At 38.1% G+C, this 16,086-nt stretch overlaps 1 protein-coding gene across 4 annotated transcripts in view; it reads right to left on the reverse strand.

The window, feature by feature from the left end:
• Nucleotides 1–16,086, reverse strand: part of LOC121295444 (NHS-like protein 2) — a 97,603-nt gene that overhangs the window by 38,222 nt on the left and 43,295 nt on the right. The window contains exon 1 of one of the 4 annotated variants that reach the window (XM_041220055.1): nt 6,231–6,510. The exons of the other annotated variants lie outside the window; for them this stretch is intronic. Within the exon in view, the coding sequence (XP_041075989.1) occupies nt 6,231–6,312 (82 nt within the window). The 5' untranslated portion in view covers nt 6,313–6,510. Of the gene's footprint in view, nt 1–6,230; nt 6,511–16,086 lie in introns of those variants that run through there. 4 annotated transcript variants of the gene reach the window in all.

Below are 16,086 nucleotides of genomic sequence, written 5' to 3' on the forward strand. Positions count from 1 at the left end.
TAATTAATACCGTTCAGGAAAATAAAATAGCCATGGGTCTGAATAATGTTTGGTTCCACTGTATATAAAACACGATGCCAGTCCTTCCTTCCGGTGTGCTCTCACTGCTTCACAGCACAGGATATTGAGAGATATTGCCATGGCCTTGCCATCGCTTTGGCAACACCCACCTCTCCAACGCAATCAATGGAATTAAACACTTATGAGGTCATTGCTAACCCAACAGGGTTGAGCGACTCTGTTGCCATACCATCTTGGGTTCTGATCTCATCACACTGAAATTAGGTCTGGTCAGTACTTGGATGGAGGACAGCTATAGAAAGCAGTGATGGTGGCTCAGTAAGGAGTTTGCACTCTAGCATCTAGTCCAGAACCTGTTCAAGCTTCTGCATGGTTTAAGGTGGCACTGTGAACACAACTTAGGACCTTCCCTTTGCAGACATACCTTTCTTTTTGTATTTTAAGGTCTTTATCCGTCAAGCCAGACTCCCCTTAAACAGATGACTGTTTCCACACGTAATTCTCTTTTAAATGTCACAATTGGTTATTCATTTCTCAGTCAGTTAACGCGTAATCAGTCCTCAATGACTTCACAATAGTAACTAATAGAGGATTAGCAGTGCAGTAACAACAATTTGCTGACACAATGAATACTGCATGTATTAAATTCCATTTGATCTGTGCATGTGTACCAATGCCAGAAACCAAGAATCCTGAACCTGATGTTTTAGTGAAGAAGTAAGTATGCTGGTTCCAGGCATCATTCTGGCTTCTGCATAGAAGCACAGGGAACCAACAAAACACGCCCTGTTCACTTTTCAATTATTACATATTTACATCTTAATAACTATTCTATTAACTATCTTAATAACCACCCTATCCTGTCCCAACTTTATCCATGGTTCAGTAATATACACTGGGGGGAAAATCCACACCAGAACCGGGTAGTGCATGTTTATATAGTAAGTGAGGGACAAGCAACAATGATTTGCAGGATAGGGTTATTGTTGTTGTTTTTCACTTGGGTCAACCCTAATAACATGGTGTAACATTACAAGAATTTTAGAATATTATTTTGGTGAGTCTCTAAAATGAAAAACAATTAACAATGTTACTACCATGATACTAGCTGTTTGGGGAAAAAAAAAAAAACATAACTGCAGTTTACCAATGAAGTAGCAGGATTACAGCTTTGTTACACATTAAAAGGAGCAATTTAAAATCAACAGAACTGCACTGTTACTGCAATGCTTTCGGCTGTTATGTTCCAGCATTCACTGAAAGCAGTATGCTATAACATTCACGCCTGCTTCACAGACCCTGATTAGCACTAGTCTACTTTACATAAAATGACAGATTTGTGATAGAAATCGGGGTCTGTAAAACCAGCCATCAGAGTTTTAAAATGAACGCCTTCAAATATTATTATTTTATTCCCTATATTAATGCTTCTCAAATACAGCTACCGTGGCCGTACAGCTGACCGCTGACCGCTAACCACCCCTCTCATAATCAGTCTTGCAGAGGAATTGCTCACTGTCACTTCCATGCATGACACTTTGAACAACCAGCCTAATCCCAGGGCAAAAATGTGTAATTTATAAAGAAATAAATGAATCTACAGTTAGTAATCTAGAACAAGTTTGATTGAAATTAAATTCTACATATTTCAAGTGCAGCACAGAGACAGAGAAACTGAGTGGAAACCAACACAGTATGGAGGATATGATACACTGTTTTACACCGTGTTGCTGTTGTTGCTGTTTGACACACTTTGAAAGGTCAGTCCAGTATAAGTTCCAGTACCTCTTCAGGGTTAAATATGGCACTGATTTACCACAGAACGACAAAGTTCAAACAAACAGTTATTCTGCTGCTCTTCATAGTTGGCATAGGTGGAACCCCATGCTTCAATAACTCTTGTATAAACCACAGATGTTAAAATTGTCAGCATAAAAACGAGGGACTTCCGAACAGAAATAAGGTGTTGTTTGGTAGTCAGGCAGGCAGTTCTTGTTAGTTTGCTCCATCTATCTTTCCATCTTCCATTCAAAAGTGCCTCACTTACTCTCAATGGAGATTAGTCCCCAGTGGAGTACGGGCAATGGGGACTACTTCTTCGGGCCATGTCAGATTTACATACCCCAGCTGACTCACTTACTGTCAACTCCAAAGCACTAACCATTACACTGTTCAGTTGGATAAGTTATGAGCCAGTGTTTCCATTTAAAAGTATGCTTCATTTGTAGTCGCCTCACTTTTCACTGGGTCATGGACCAATTTTATAATTAATACATGCATTTCAAAATGGCACTTTTACACAAAATGTTTCCCACGCATGTGATGTGTAGGTTGCATGGAGGCCCTGTTATATTGATTAGCAGTGGAGTAAAGCCTCTTTTATCAACTTGAAAAAATACCAAATTCCTCATTTTGAGAGGATTCAAATGTAACCTAAATTAAGCACTTAAACGTTTGACAGCATGGGTCTAGTGAGTTGCCTATTAAATTAGCCCTGACAATTCACAAGAAGAAAATTGACTAATTAAATGTACCTGTGGTACTTCCTTGAACCTGTTATTGTTATTTAGTCATGTTCCCTCCAGTTCACTGGCACCTTCCTTATCAAGCACCACCATGACCCTTATAAAGGTTTCCCACAGTAAAAGCATAGCAAAGACTAATACAGCATAGTGAAAGCATACCAGCCACCATTTCAACTACTAGTATCTCATAAACCATTTCAGATGATGACTGCATATTGTTTGGAAATGATTTTAGTTTGAAAAGTATATTAGAAACTGGCCACTCAGCTTACAAGGCAATGTCCAAAAAAAGATGTGAAAGACTGTTCTACTTTTATGGCTTTTAGTAGACTTTTGCAATATCATTTTGAGTTTCTTTGATTACATGATGTTAAATAAAATACCTAAATTATTATTATTATTATTATTATTATTATTATTATTATTATTATTATTATTATTATTATTACTAGAATCCTAAAACTTTTGGCCATAGCCGTACGGTAGTCCAAGATTAGTGCTAACTTGGTTTGGTCTTCTTAGATACAATTTCTGGTGTAATTATATACCGTACAACTAAAACAATGTTATCCACTTTCCACTACGCTACAGTAGAAAAAAAGATTTAATATGTGGCATGTCTCTTTTCACATCCAGATTGGTCTACGTATAAAAGGATCGTTAATTTAAATTGCTTTCAATTTACAGGTAATAAAGTCCCGTGAATGGGTTGAATTGAATTAAATCAAAAAGTTGTAAAATTAGGTTGAGTGTACAGTAGGTTAGGATAGATAAGTTAATGATAATAAGGGGTTTGTTAAACTGTTGAAGTGTAACTGGAGAGACTGAATCTGAGTTGCAAATCTACCTCCCCACTCCCTCCCTTATTTGGCACCCTTCCTAGTCGGCATTCTTGTTGAAAGGGCGTGGGTGTATGACTGCCAAACAACTCTGCTGCGATCAGCGGTGTTGTGAGCGGCAATTGGATAAAGAGTGGTGGCGTGCTGATCACGAGGAGGATTTTGGCACTACAAAGGGGACGCATCTACAGGAGTATGGTACCTTACACTGACATGCTGACAAGGTGGAGCACTGCATGTTTGTTTTGCTTGTATTTGCAGAAGAATACCACAGGAGCTGAAGCCAGTACTACCCCCCTATCATCTGCACTACTACCCCATCATCTGTACTGCCACCCGATCACCTGCACTGCCATCCGATCACCTGCACTGCCACCTGATCATCTGCACTGCCACCTGATCATCTTTAAAATCCCTGATACCATTGACGGTAGAGGGAATCATTTATTCAAATAAACTGGACACCTTGTAAATACACTCTCTGTTGTGGACACCGATTCATTCCTGCACCACTCACATGTGCTTACTGTGCAACCCTGTAGCATTGCAGCCTTATTGCCTTCAGTATGCTTCCAGATTTTTAAGTAATAAATAGAGGTCATTCTTATTTATTACTTATGATTATTAATGTAAAGAAATAGTGGTTTGTTTCTTTTCTTTGTGTCTCTTATGGCCCCAAACCCCTAAATAAAGTAACGTAAATTGACTTACACAAACAAAATTAGCTACAAAATTAAACTGAGCTACACTGCACTGAGCTGGCCTGTGTGGTACCTGTTCTGTGGATAAACATCAATCCGGAGGATTTTATATCCCCCCCAAAGATCTTAGCTTTAAAACTGATAGATTTGAATAATTAATCTACTGTAAATTTTGTTCATTTCCACGACTCCTGACACATCCTTGGAACAAATCTTTTCAAAAGGATGTTTAACACAGATAATGATGTTTCAGAGCACAGACACATGGCAGAGTAAGAGTTGTACTTCATGCATTATTAATGCACTGGTTTAGGAAAGCCAAGCTAAATCGAATGGCTTCTTCACATGGACATCAAAGACTAATTAAAAGCAGAAAAAATAAAGTGAGTGAGAGTCACCAGTTGTTTAAGAGGTAAACATACTGATAACAGCACATTTTTAGTAAGCTATTATGTTGGTTATTACAACAGTATACTGTAATACAATGCCTTGAATTACATATACCTAAAGATAGTAATACTTACTGCTGCCTCCTTTGTTGTACAATGAAAATGTCTTTTTAAACATGATCACTACTGTTCTGCTAGGTCAGTATAAACTTGGGATTTGCTTCCAAAGTATTATCACTACCTCTCCATGCTTCAGTAGAATCCCCAGCTCCCCTCAATTCATACACAAGTTCTGTCTGAACAACTATATTAGTAACAGAAATCCCCTGCCAGGGCTGTACATTCAAAATCAGAGTTTGGTGGAAACTTTGCTGACCATGACATATATCAGCAGCATGTACAGAATAAAATAGAAGAATGACCAAGGTTCATGATGATTTGAGAAGTGATTATCCAGACCTATGCACAAATGCAAGTGTGACAGATGAATGGACAGGCACAACGTCCCCCTATATGCCCAAAATATGATACTTATGATAAATAGTATCAAGTTTCATGCCAATTAGATAAGTGGTTCTCAAGAAATATGAAGACATTTGTAAGGCATTCGTACATATGGATATAGGACCACCTCCACTAAATCCCCTTCACAGAGAACTGCATCCCCAGTGGGGGGTAATGTCCCTCTCAGCAAAGTTGTTGTTTTCTGTTTCAACAACAGTGGTGGTTGTGGGAAACAGAATCATGTAGTCATATGATGTGCAGCACAAATGAGTGGAATTGGTGTGGTTTTGTGGTGTAGACAAATATCAATTTGGGTCTCATTCGAGATTGTCAGACTCACTTGTGAGCTGGATTTGAAATGCCAAAGGGCTAAAAGCATCACAGGCTAGTTAATGCACTAGAAGTTTACACTTGAGGGATTTAATTCTACTTTTTTTTAATATTTACATTACCCTGTATTATACAATCTCTATGATTCTCTTACAAACTAGTGTCCTTTTTCTACAACAGGGTCTGCTTCTGAAATAACTATTACAATGTTTATTTGAGTTGAAGTTTGTGATATTGAAGTCAAGCTGTATACTGTACCATGATGCAACACAAACTTTAAGCGATGAAGATCACACCTGACGATCAAACCTTAATTTCAAGCTATTTAGTCTCTAGTAGAAGAGAAATGTTCCAAAAACACGTGTCAAAATCTGCCTGGCTTTAACAACATAAACATGAGGCAAAAATGTAGCTCCAGAAAGAGAAAAGTGCAACAGTCATTTTTGGAGAAATCATATTGGTAGCAGTAGCCGTTACAAGACTTGCAGCTTTATAAGGCACAGAAACTACAGTACAGAAATTATGCAACCAAATATGACAAGATTACAGAAGCCATGAAAGACATTACAGTAACTAATTCATCTGTTTTTTTGTGATAGTGTGATCTTTAAAAACTATGCTCAATAATGTTATTACACCGCCCGCTGCCCAACACCCAAAGGTTATCTTGGAATAAGAACATGACATTTGGATTATGCAGTATCCTTCTCAATTAACAAGACATCCTCAATGTTATAATAAGGTCACAATGCAATAGGCAACAGTCTGTGCATAAAAAAAGAACATGCTGTTCAAAAAAATAAGGCAAGACAGTGTATATATAGAACATGGGTAAAAGGCAAACTGCCAAGACAGGAGGCAGATGGTGATAGCTCCTCTCCACCTGCTGTATTCCTCCAGATTGTAATAGTTGGAAAGTACCTGTTGCCCCCTCGTTTCTGTGCGTCCCTTTCGACCTGCATTGCGAGTTGCCCATCATTCCATGGCGCTTGTCCCAAAACATCACCTCATCCCTCTGCTCCTGCTCTTCGGTGTGTGCCTGTCTGCCTGCCTGGATCCCTGCCAGCAATGAACAACAGGGCCTTGACTCTCACTGAAAGGGGGGGGGTATCATCAATGTGCTGTTCTTAAGGGTCTGTCAGCTCTAGGAACTGAGCAAGAAGGAGGAGCCAATACTGCAGCCTGAGTGTTTGCAAGGAAATAGAGGTGAGGGTCTCAGAGTTGCTGGTTATGCTGCAGTTGTTGGTAAAGAGAAAGGAAGAGAGACACCCAGCACAGCAACAGCACGTAGACCAAGGAAAGTCAGGAAGATGGTCAATAAAGCTCTTTTACAAAACTGACATTTTTCTCTTACCAGACAGCATATGCAGAGGGAACACAGAAGAAAATCTTCCAAGGGCATTTGTGTCATTTGAAAAAGCTTGCAAATGGAACACTGTAAAACACACACATGTGCTCTATATAAAGACACAAAGAATAACCAACATACTACAGTGTACTATTGTTCTGACAAATATCTGGTACTATATATCTGGTATTTAGTATCGGAATAACGTAGTGTAGAACATTTCACACAATAGCATTTTCTTACACACGTCCTAGAATAGCATTGAATATGATTTGCGTATACAAATCTGAGATTAATGAGGAATTAAGGAACAATCAAGCAAACTTCAGTCACTGCATTGTAAGCAAAGTGTGTGAGCATCTGTCTTCCCTGCATATTTTAAAAAATATCATCTTCGAACTACTGCCTATGAGGAAATGATGCTGGTGAGTAAAACACCCGTTCAGACCTTTTCTATAGCAGAGCTTTACATTTGGAAGTCTCCAGAACACAAACATGGACAGAGGAGAGCAAGAGTTCTGAAAGATAGATGACCAACGCCACTTAGACCCTTAACCCTTTCTATCTTACAGTAATGTTATTGTCTGTAGTCTCAGAATTCCTGGCCCTCATTTGTACCTATCATGAAGCATGGTAAACCTTTATAAGGGCATGTTAATTGCACTCATTAGTCAATTAATTAACTGATAAAGTCAGTTGCAAATCTTTTCCTTAACTTTTTTTAGTTTTTTTGTTACACCAGGAGAGTGAAACTGTCTCCACACCTTCAGCACCTTTTTACCTGTCAGTAACTAAATGGTATGCCTTGCAGCCAATAAGAACACTGCTGGGGTGAAATGACCTAGGATGTAAAGCAGAAACAGACATCCTGGAATGCAAAATGCATGCTTTCTATAACATTTCTTTAATAACTGCACATGCATACACACATTTTATATATATATATATATATATATATATATATATATATATATATATATATATATATATATATATATATATATATATACACACACACACACACAAACATACAGACAGAGAGAGAGAGAGAGAGAGAGGGAAGGAGGGTAAGATTTTGTAAATGTTTTTGTTTAGGGAGGAGTATTTGTTTATATTTTAATAACTGAACACATGTAGTTTACTAAACGATTACAGTATTACATTTTACATCAGCAAGCCCCTGGCTAAAAATAATGCTTAGGTAGTAACAACATCGCAGTACTATTTACTATGCTCCAATAAGCAGCTCTCTTTTTAACAGGAAGTGTAATACAAGTACAGTAAATGCCCAACTTATGTAGAATTTCCAAACAGCAATTAAAAGCAGTATAATAATATACAGCTCATAATTAATCAATAACTGATGTCTTCTTTGAACAACTATAAAATGTAAATAAATGTTTACATGAAGTAACACATAGTGCATACCTCCTGGTCTTGGTGTAGCCAAGACTTATAAATAATGTAGTACAGAGTAGACATTCAGTTCATTATTTGAATAAACAAAACATGCCCAGCCCTAGTTTTGTTAGCTACAACCATTTTACCGTCTGAGAGCTTCTGTTGATGTACAGATCCAGAATTCTTGTATGATGCGTGAAGACACTCTGGCACTAATAGTGTAAATTGAAACGTACTGTCAATCAGAACAAGCTCAATTACATGCTTTTATTTTCATACTGGGTTGAAATGAAAATACTTTTTGTTTATTTCTTTAGAACTGAATGAATCTAACAGTTTCTGTTATTTCGGAAATCTGTATGTTACACTCAGAAAAGGATGCAGGATCTGTTCACTGCCTTGCTGTATCCAGGACCCACCCTTCTCTTGCTGCTCCTTGGCAGTGCTCCAGACTTTCATACCCAGAGACTTCTTCCCAAAATGAAAGCAGCACTTTCCATTGTTCACACCAATGACACGTTCTGATCCTTACGAAGGTCAGCCTAATTTTACTACAACTACCACATAGCATATCCCAAAGAATGCTGCCTGGCTACCATACAACACAACTGCATACCATAGATGAAGAGAATGGGCCCTATCGATGTCCAGATATCATAATTTGTACTTTTGCATTGGCAGGGCACTAGACAAACTTTTTGCCTTAAGCTGAAGGAACATGAAGCCACTTTCTGGCTTGGAACTTTGTTTCAAGCCATTGCACGGCACACCAGGGGAGACTTGAGGTTTGATACAGCAGCCAGGTTTCAAGCCACTGAAATAGTGACTTCGTGTTCCCTCAGCTTTAAAAGCAAATGGCTCCTAGGCCGAAAAAATTGGTCGCCAATCCAATTGTGCCATATCTAGGAGCAAGTTGGTTGCTACCATATTCACCTGCTTAAAATACAACAACTTTGCTCTTATTATGACTGAAGTCATTGTATTTTGTATCTTGCTCTTAATTGTACTGTAATTATTGATATGTAATTTTTTTTTGTATATAACTGTATGACACCCTGGGTATAAATAAATAAATAAATAAATAGTAATAATAATAACAACAACTTACGAAGTGATACTAAAACATTAACTTACATCCAACTATATTGCATTAAATGTATTGCTGATCTGTAAAAAGGGGGAACATTGATGCCAAACATTTTCCAGCAATCTTTACACTTTTGAGTCCCGACTTTAAATGACAAAAGAAGCGATATCACAACCTTTATGCAGAATCAGTAAGCTAGCACAGCAAGTAGAACATCAGTCTCTAGTAGTGTTTCACTGTTTACACTCACTAGCATTTCTTTACCCATCCCTCTGGTCTGGACTATGTGTTTTTAGAGAGCTAACAGAGACAGAAATGAGCTGTACTTTTCCCGCTCGGTACTTCCCTTGAAAGCCTCTGTAGTGTCCATGTTTGTGAGATGTGCTGAGTAAGAAAGGGCACTCTTGAGTCATATCACAAAATCATGGTAAACACTGGCAATCCTACAGAATTGTTCATTTTTATTAATCACCCAATGACATTTACATAAGAATTTTGAATATATTTGTTTTAAAACTGGTCATTTACTGTATAAAGGAGTTCAACTTTAGAAATAACCCACCCAATTCCGCACTTCCTAATGTTTCAGGTAATCAGTAAGATAATGTTGTTATTTCTAGAAATGATTAATGATTAGGAGTTTAATCAACTCCTGTTTTCTGCTAAAATGTGACACACCTTGACAGTTCCCTGTCTGAACTTTCCATGATCTGTTATTACAAACACACATCAAATGTCTCTATAGTTTATTAATGCTACAGATGGAATTGAAGTCTGAGATCTACAGGAAGTAAATATTTAATCCTATTCACTAAACCTAAAAAATGTATATGCGTTGAACACTGAAAAAATAAAAGTCAGAGAAATGAGTATTACCTGCAGATAGCCATGACCTGCGGCCACTGTATACACATGACATACAGATGGACAGATATTTATATACCCCAGATACTGATATTCTCAATATCAATATCTTTCAGTTCTGTATTTCCAGTTTGTATAGATTTTACTGAAAGATTTCAAGTTGTTTACAATAAGTTTTTTTTTTTTTTTTTTTTTTAACAATTTTCTAAAAGCTGCTCAAAGGTACTGATTTATATATACATATTTCACTGTAGTATTTCACTGTAGCCACAGGACTCAGACGGAGTATTCTGTTAATAGAACAAGGAGCTCCCTGAGTCTAGGTGGACACTTGTATTTACTCTCAAGGACGAGCTTAGATTGAGCAGGGAGAAAATGTAATGCATCTCCTCCTAGTGGCGGAGGAGAGGTAAGTATTATAACACTTAATTGTTAGTCATGCCAATAAAGCATAATTGAATTGAATTGGATTGAATTATTCTTAACTACAGTGCTTGCTCTTTAGTTGCATAGTAAAATGTTTATTGTTTAAAATGTTTAAAATGTTTATCTTTGTGGTTCACATCCAGTCTTGCCTACCCTTACAATTCAATGGTCAGAGATGCCAATTCATTACAACTGGAAGGTTCAAACTGAATCCCCCAGATTTTAACACTACCAAAACGAACAGCACCATCTTGTATTTTGTGTTCGTAACGCAGCCATTAATACAAGAACCAAACACATAGGGGAGCCAGCAAATACTTTAGGTTAACCCAATGTATTATTCTTCAGTCTGATAGTCTTGTCCCCGTCAGGAATATAGATACACTCACACTGAGAATCAAAAGAAATATCTTACTATTACAACACATTTATTTTCGGGAAAAAAGGTAAATAAAATGTTTTTATTTTGGTTTCTTTTTAATCACTCGATCATTTGTCTTTGACCATGACATGCTTGACTGACTGACTGAAGCATTTGCACTTAATCACCTAATTAGTGAGACAGTTGAATTGCAAGCTTGAATAAAAGCAATAAAGAAAAATCATGCCACGTCTGTCAGAGAGCATTGCCTTCGTGCTATCGGGGGCTGGACTAGGGCAGCGTACTGTGGCTCGTCGTCTTGGTTGCTTGGTTGCAAACCTGGTGAGACGGAGTAACCAGACGCACTCTGTCAATGACAGGCCACAATCTGGGAGACCATGAGTCACAACACCTGCCCAAGATCATTTTGCAGCATCTTCGTGATGTCAATTGTTAATCAGCACAATAAAAAGTCACTGCACCTGCTCTAAAACAGAGTTTGTCATTTTTTGATCACATCTAGTGAATTTTATCCAAATATAAGGGATAAGTTTCTTTTGATGCTCAGTATTCATACATATATACATACCCAACCCAGTACACAGTGTAATCTTAGAATGAAGCCATGTCTGACTTTAACAAGAACATAATAGACTAAATGTTAACACAGCTATTATAACAATTCAAATTTATTGCATATTCTATCAAAAAACATCCCAGAATGTAGTCACAGCACGGAACTACATTCAGATCAGTATATCTACATAGTATAATTGCAGTTTACAACCAAGTGGCTTGACATACTTTTGGCAGTCTGAAGTCCACAGGACCAAGCAGGACAAGTCACAGAAGTGGACTAGTGGTCACGCTGGGTAGCTCTCACAAATTAACTGGAGTCAATGCCCAGTGAAGAAGAGAATCCTTGCTACTAACTTGATCTCAGGAGGTGGGATACGATCAGTAGCTCCTGCCTGTTATTATCCCAAATTCAATCCAGATTTTCTGACAGCTAGACACAAGGGCTCCCAGTGGGATAGATTTTAAAGAGAGAAACATCTGTTCTGTTCAGTCAGGGTAATACTGCCGTTAAGTGTGATGGAATTTCCTGAAAGCAACTAAAAATATATTAGAAAATGGATCAGAGATGTCCTTTACCCTAATTGGTCAATATGAGGTCCCCAATTTCTCGTAAATTATTTCAAATGTTGTCTTTCAAACTATGTTTATGTTTCAAATGTTGTCTTTCAAACTATGTTTAATCCCTGCGCCTAATCAATCTATAGGAAAATGTGCATATACAGTATTCATTTATCTAATTTACCTTTTCCACTTGATGAAAAAAAACTTCTGTCCAGTACAAGTCCTCTGAATGTTTTCTTTCAGGGTAGACAAATGTGTGCTCCCTTGCTACCCTATACGTTCAATCTATATATTTAAATTTAATATAGAAAATAAAGTTTAAAAAAATAAAATAAAACGTGACTAATTTTTGCAACTGTTTGCAAACAGCATAGTCAGCAATAACACATGTAGGCTACTAGATATTAGGTTATGGTGGTGAATGGTATGTATCTTACAACCTAAAGTAAATTTAAATACTGAAACTTACACGAAAGTATGAAATATAAAGTTACCAGGACTTTTATTCGCTTACATGTTTACGAGGTAGATAAAAACAAACAGATCACAAAACATTACAAGCTGCCTGAAGTTCTTAGTATTCAGTTTTTATTAGGGCTCTTGGAAATACTCAAGACACAACGTCATCCACTGCTGGTAATTTAAAAGCTTGATCCAGCACACGAGATAAAAATGCAGAAACAATACAGAGGCAATAACGTAAGGCGTCAGAATGAATGTGTTAAAATTTTAATTATTGTTGGGCTTTGTTGACAGGAGATCTGTTATTACCTCATAACACACCACAGCGATGCTGTTATCAATTCATTATACAACAAGCAGAGACTGCTCTTTTGTTTTCAGCGGCTAGCCATTCTGTTACAACTCAATAACGGAACAGCAAAAAATGCACCATACTGTTCTAAAACTACTGCTTATTGATTCCTTCATCAATATCACCCGTTTCTATGTATGTGTTTTTAAAATATATCTGCAGTGTACATAACATGTAAGTGTGATATATATACTGGGATTTATATTACATGCCTGAAGGGTAACAAGCACCCAGAGAACATTTTCAATGAAGGGTGGAGAAGGTTGCAGGCATATGGGGCATTCGGGACAGTCGGCTGGTGTTTCTAATCCCAAAGAGCTAGAATCTGAGCGAAGCTACCATACTGCTGATTTAGTTTCTCTTAGAAAAAAAAAAAACACAACTGTTTAGGACCTGCTGTGTGTCAGATTTTCTAATTCTTCTTTTTCAGTAGATTTGTCTGAGAGCTGACAGGAGCACAGCTTTGATAAATGTACTTGGTTATCAGTGTTCTAGAAAGCAACTAAATCATCTTTATGAAAATCACACACCAACGTACTTTTTTATACAGATTGCACAAGCTAATACATTGATATCTAAGTTCAGTGGTAACAGCAGTATCTATATGGATGCAGTTTATCGATTTCATGTTTCAAATTGTGATGCCCCATTTAAAATTCATGGTGAAATGATGTTGGAAAGTAAATGACATCCAAGCAGAAAGGCTGAGCTATAAATAATGAATGAAAGCGCCAGTGAGCCAGGGATTCCACGGTCCTCTGCACAGGCTGAAGTACAGACTCAGTGTCACGGTAATCAGCCCCATGGGCACCTATACATGAGCTTAACTGCTGGCCAAACAGTGTGGAGTGGCCACACAAAGACTCCATACCAGTAACAGGAGAACCAGTGGATCTGTTTTTGGGGTTCATTTGATGTAGGATTAAATCCAACAGGCAATATAATTAAGGCATTGTTGAACTTTGTTTTTCAATCATATAGAATCGCTTTCTTGAATCACATACAGTATAATGGTACCACTGGTAAAAAGCAGATTTTGGATGGGATATATATATATATATATATATATATATATATATATGCAGGCAGGCCCATCACACTGTGCATGGCAAACCACACACAGACGGAAGGCGGGCGCGACCCCGGGACCTCTCGCACTAAAGCATAGCGCCGATACCGCTGTACAAAAGAGCTGGCTCCTTTGCAAGGAGCAAATATCGGGCTTATGTCTTCATATGTATTAAGTCACCTACCAGGTTATCTATTGCAACATGCTTCTGTGAAGGGAAGGACTATATTTTCTCAAATCTGTCAAACAAAAAGGGAAGTACAATACTGCAATATCCCCCTCCATTTCCAACTAGAGTATGTGGGTTAAAATCTAACTGGAGTGATTCTGAATCATAACTTCCTAAACACCTACATACTGTAATCTGCAGTGTTACATTTTACAATTAAGGTTGCTGTTTTAAGAGCATTGCATTAATAAAGTGTACTACACCATACAACATTTGCTAAAGTGCATTAATCCAAGAATGGTAAGGAGACTTGCAAAAGGGTGCTGCACCTGTTTAATCATGCAGTTAATATTACTATGAATTTGTCATTTAGCAGACACTTTTATCCAAAGTGACTTACAGAGAATACGAGATGAACTATGCCTCACAACTTCTGTTGCAGAGTTACTTACAACAGGACCTCGGTTTTACGTCTCACCCGAAGGATGGAGCACAAGGAGGTTAAGTGACTTGCTCAGGGTCACACACAGTGAGTCATTGGCTGAGCTGGGTTTGACCTGGGAACCTCCTGGTAACAAGCCTCCTCCTGTAACCACTGGAACACCAAGCCTCCTGACTCTAGTTAAGAGTACAGTACAGTGAGCCGTCGCTAGGTTCCCAGCAGAGCTGGCCAAAGCACAGTACAGTTTTATATAGGACAGACTTTCCAAAGAATCAAAAACAAAAACACTTTTCCTACACCAATACGCTGGTTGCCATGTCAACCCAGTACACTAGAAATACCAATGTAAAGTTTGTGATTCACTGCCACTCATATCCTAAAAGCCTACTAAACCTGGTCATTAAACTCTCGACACCTTCTGCCATACCGGATTAAAAAGTCAAAGCAGCTCAGCGTCTCCCCGCAGACTTTCATTAGTAGTGTACAGAGAAGTTTTATGTCCACTCGGCTCCTACAAGACTACTGGTGAATAATTTCCCTTTGTTGCCAGCTCCTATTTATACTAAAGTCAATTATCTATTTAACATTCAATCAAGCCTATCTGCCGGCCTCTGTAACAAGCTGCAACAAAATCTGACCAGCAAATTATTAGTGCAACATTACAACAATAACATCAATGTTCCATCGTGTACCTCAATGAGCAATTCTATTAGAAGCAGATTTTTTACAGCAGTTAAAGAATGCAGGGATTTGACCGCCACTTAGAAATGCTCTTTTCGGAAAATGCGCTGCCCCTCAAATGCGTTTGGCATCCTTGACTGTATTTGGTAATATATAAAAGATGTATTTACAAACCAATTCCAGTGACACCAAGAAATATATGCGTTTCCAGTGGATGTTTCATGGGTAGCTGTCTCATGTCTCCATGGGCCATTCTAAAGCACAGACTGCGCTCACAGATTACCCAGCTTTCCACATCAAATCAGAGTTGACTGCCCAAGCTGGCACTTACTTTCTACAGAAAATGCCATGGCAGGTGTTACAAAATGATTGTCAATTCTTTGTGTTTATTTAATTGAAGTAAATGGCTATAGAATGGGTTACATTTTCCAAAAAGGGTTTGTTACGAAAATGATCTGCAGCACTAAATACGAACAGTAATGGAGAAAAAGCTGCATAGCACAGGACAACACTTTTTTCCCAGCTGTGAGTGCTTGACTGCCAAAGTGTCTGTGAGTCAGTGAGGGTCTGATAAGATTAACAGGGTATCAAACTGAGGAATGTGCTTTTCTAGCCTGTGCTGGTTTGCCTGACCAGCTCTCGTCTCCTGGGAGTGATAAAGATATGAGCTCAGCCACATTGCACAGAAATGATGTCCTCGTCTGGGTAGGATACTTCATCTTTGCTCGAAATTAAACTCAATTCAGAGAATTACTTTGCTTAGATCGGCTGTTTCTGCTTAGCCACGCAGTCAAATTTGGAGCAGTGCAATTCACCCGGTCATGCTGTTGTTGGATTGAACTGAATGCAAGACAGATTCCAAAATGAGATCTGGAATGAAATTTTCACTCAGGACCACAGACTGTGAAAAAGTTATTTTATACTTTTCCTCTCAATCTTGTTGTATATCATGTTACACCCACTCCCCCCTACCCT

The sequence above is a fragment of the Polyodon spathula genome, chromosome 20 (assembly GCF_017654505.1).
Source record: "Polyodon spathula isolate WHYD16114869_AA chromosome 20, ASM1765450v1, whole genome shotgun sequence".
NCBI classification, from domain to species: Eukaryota; Metazoa; Chordata; class Actinopteri; order Acipenseriformes; family Polyodontidae; genus Polyodon; species Polyodon spathula.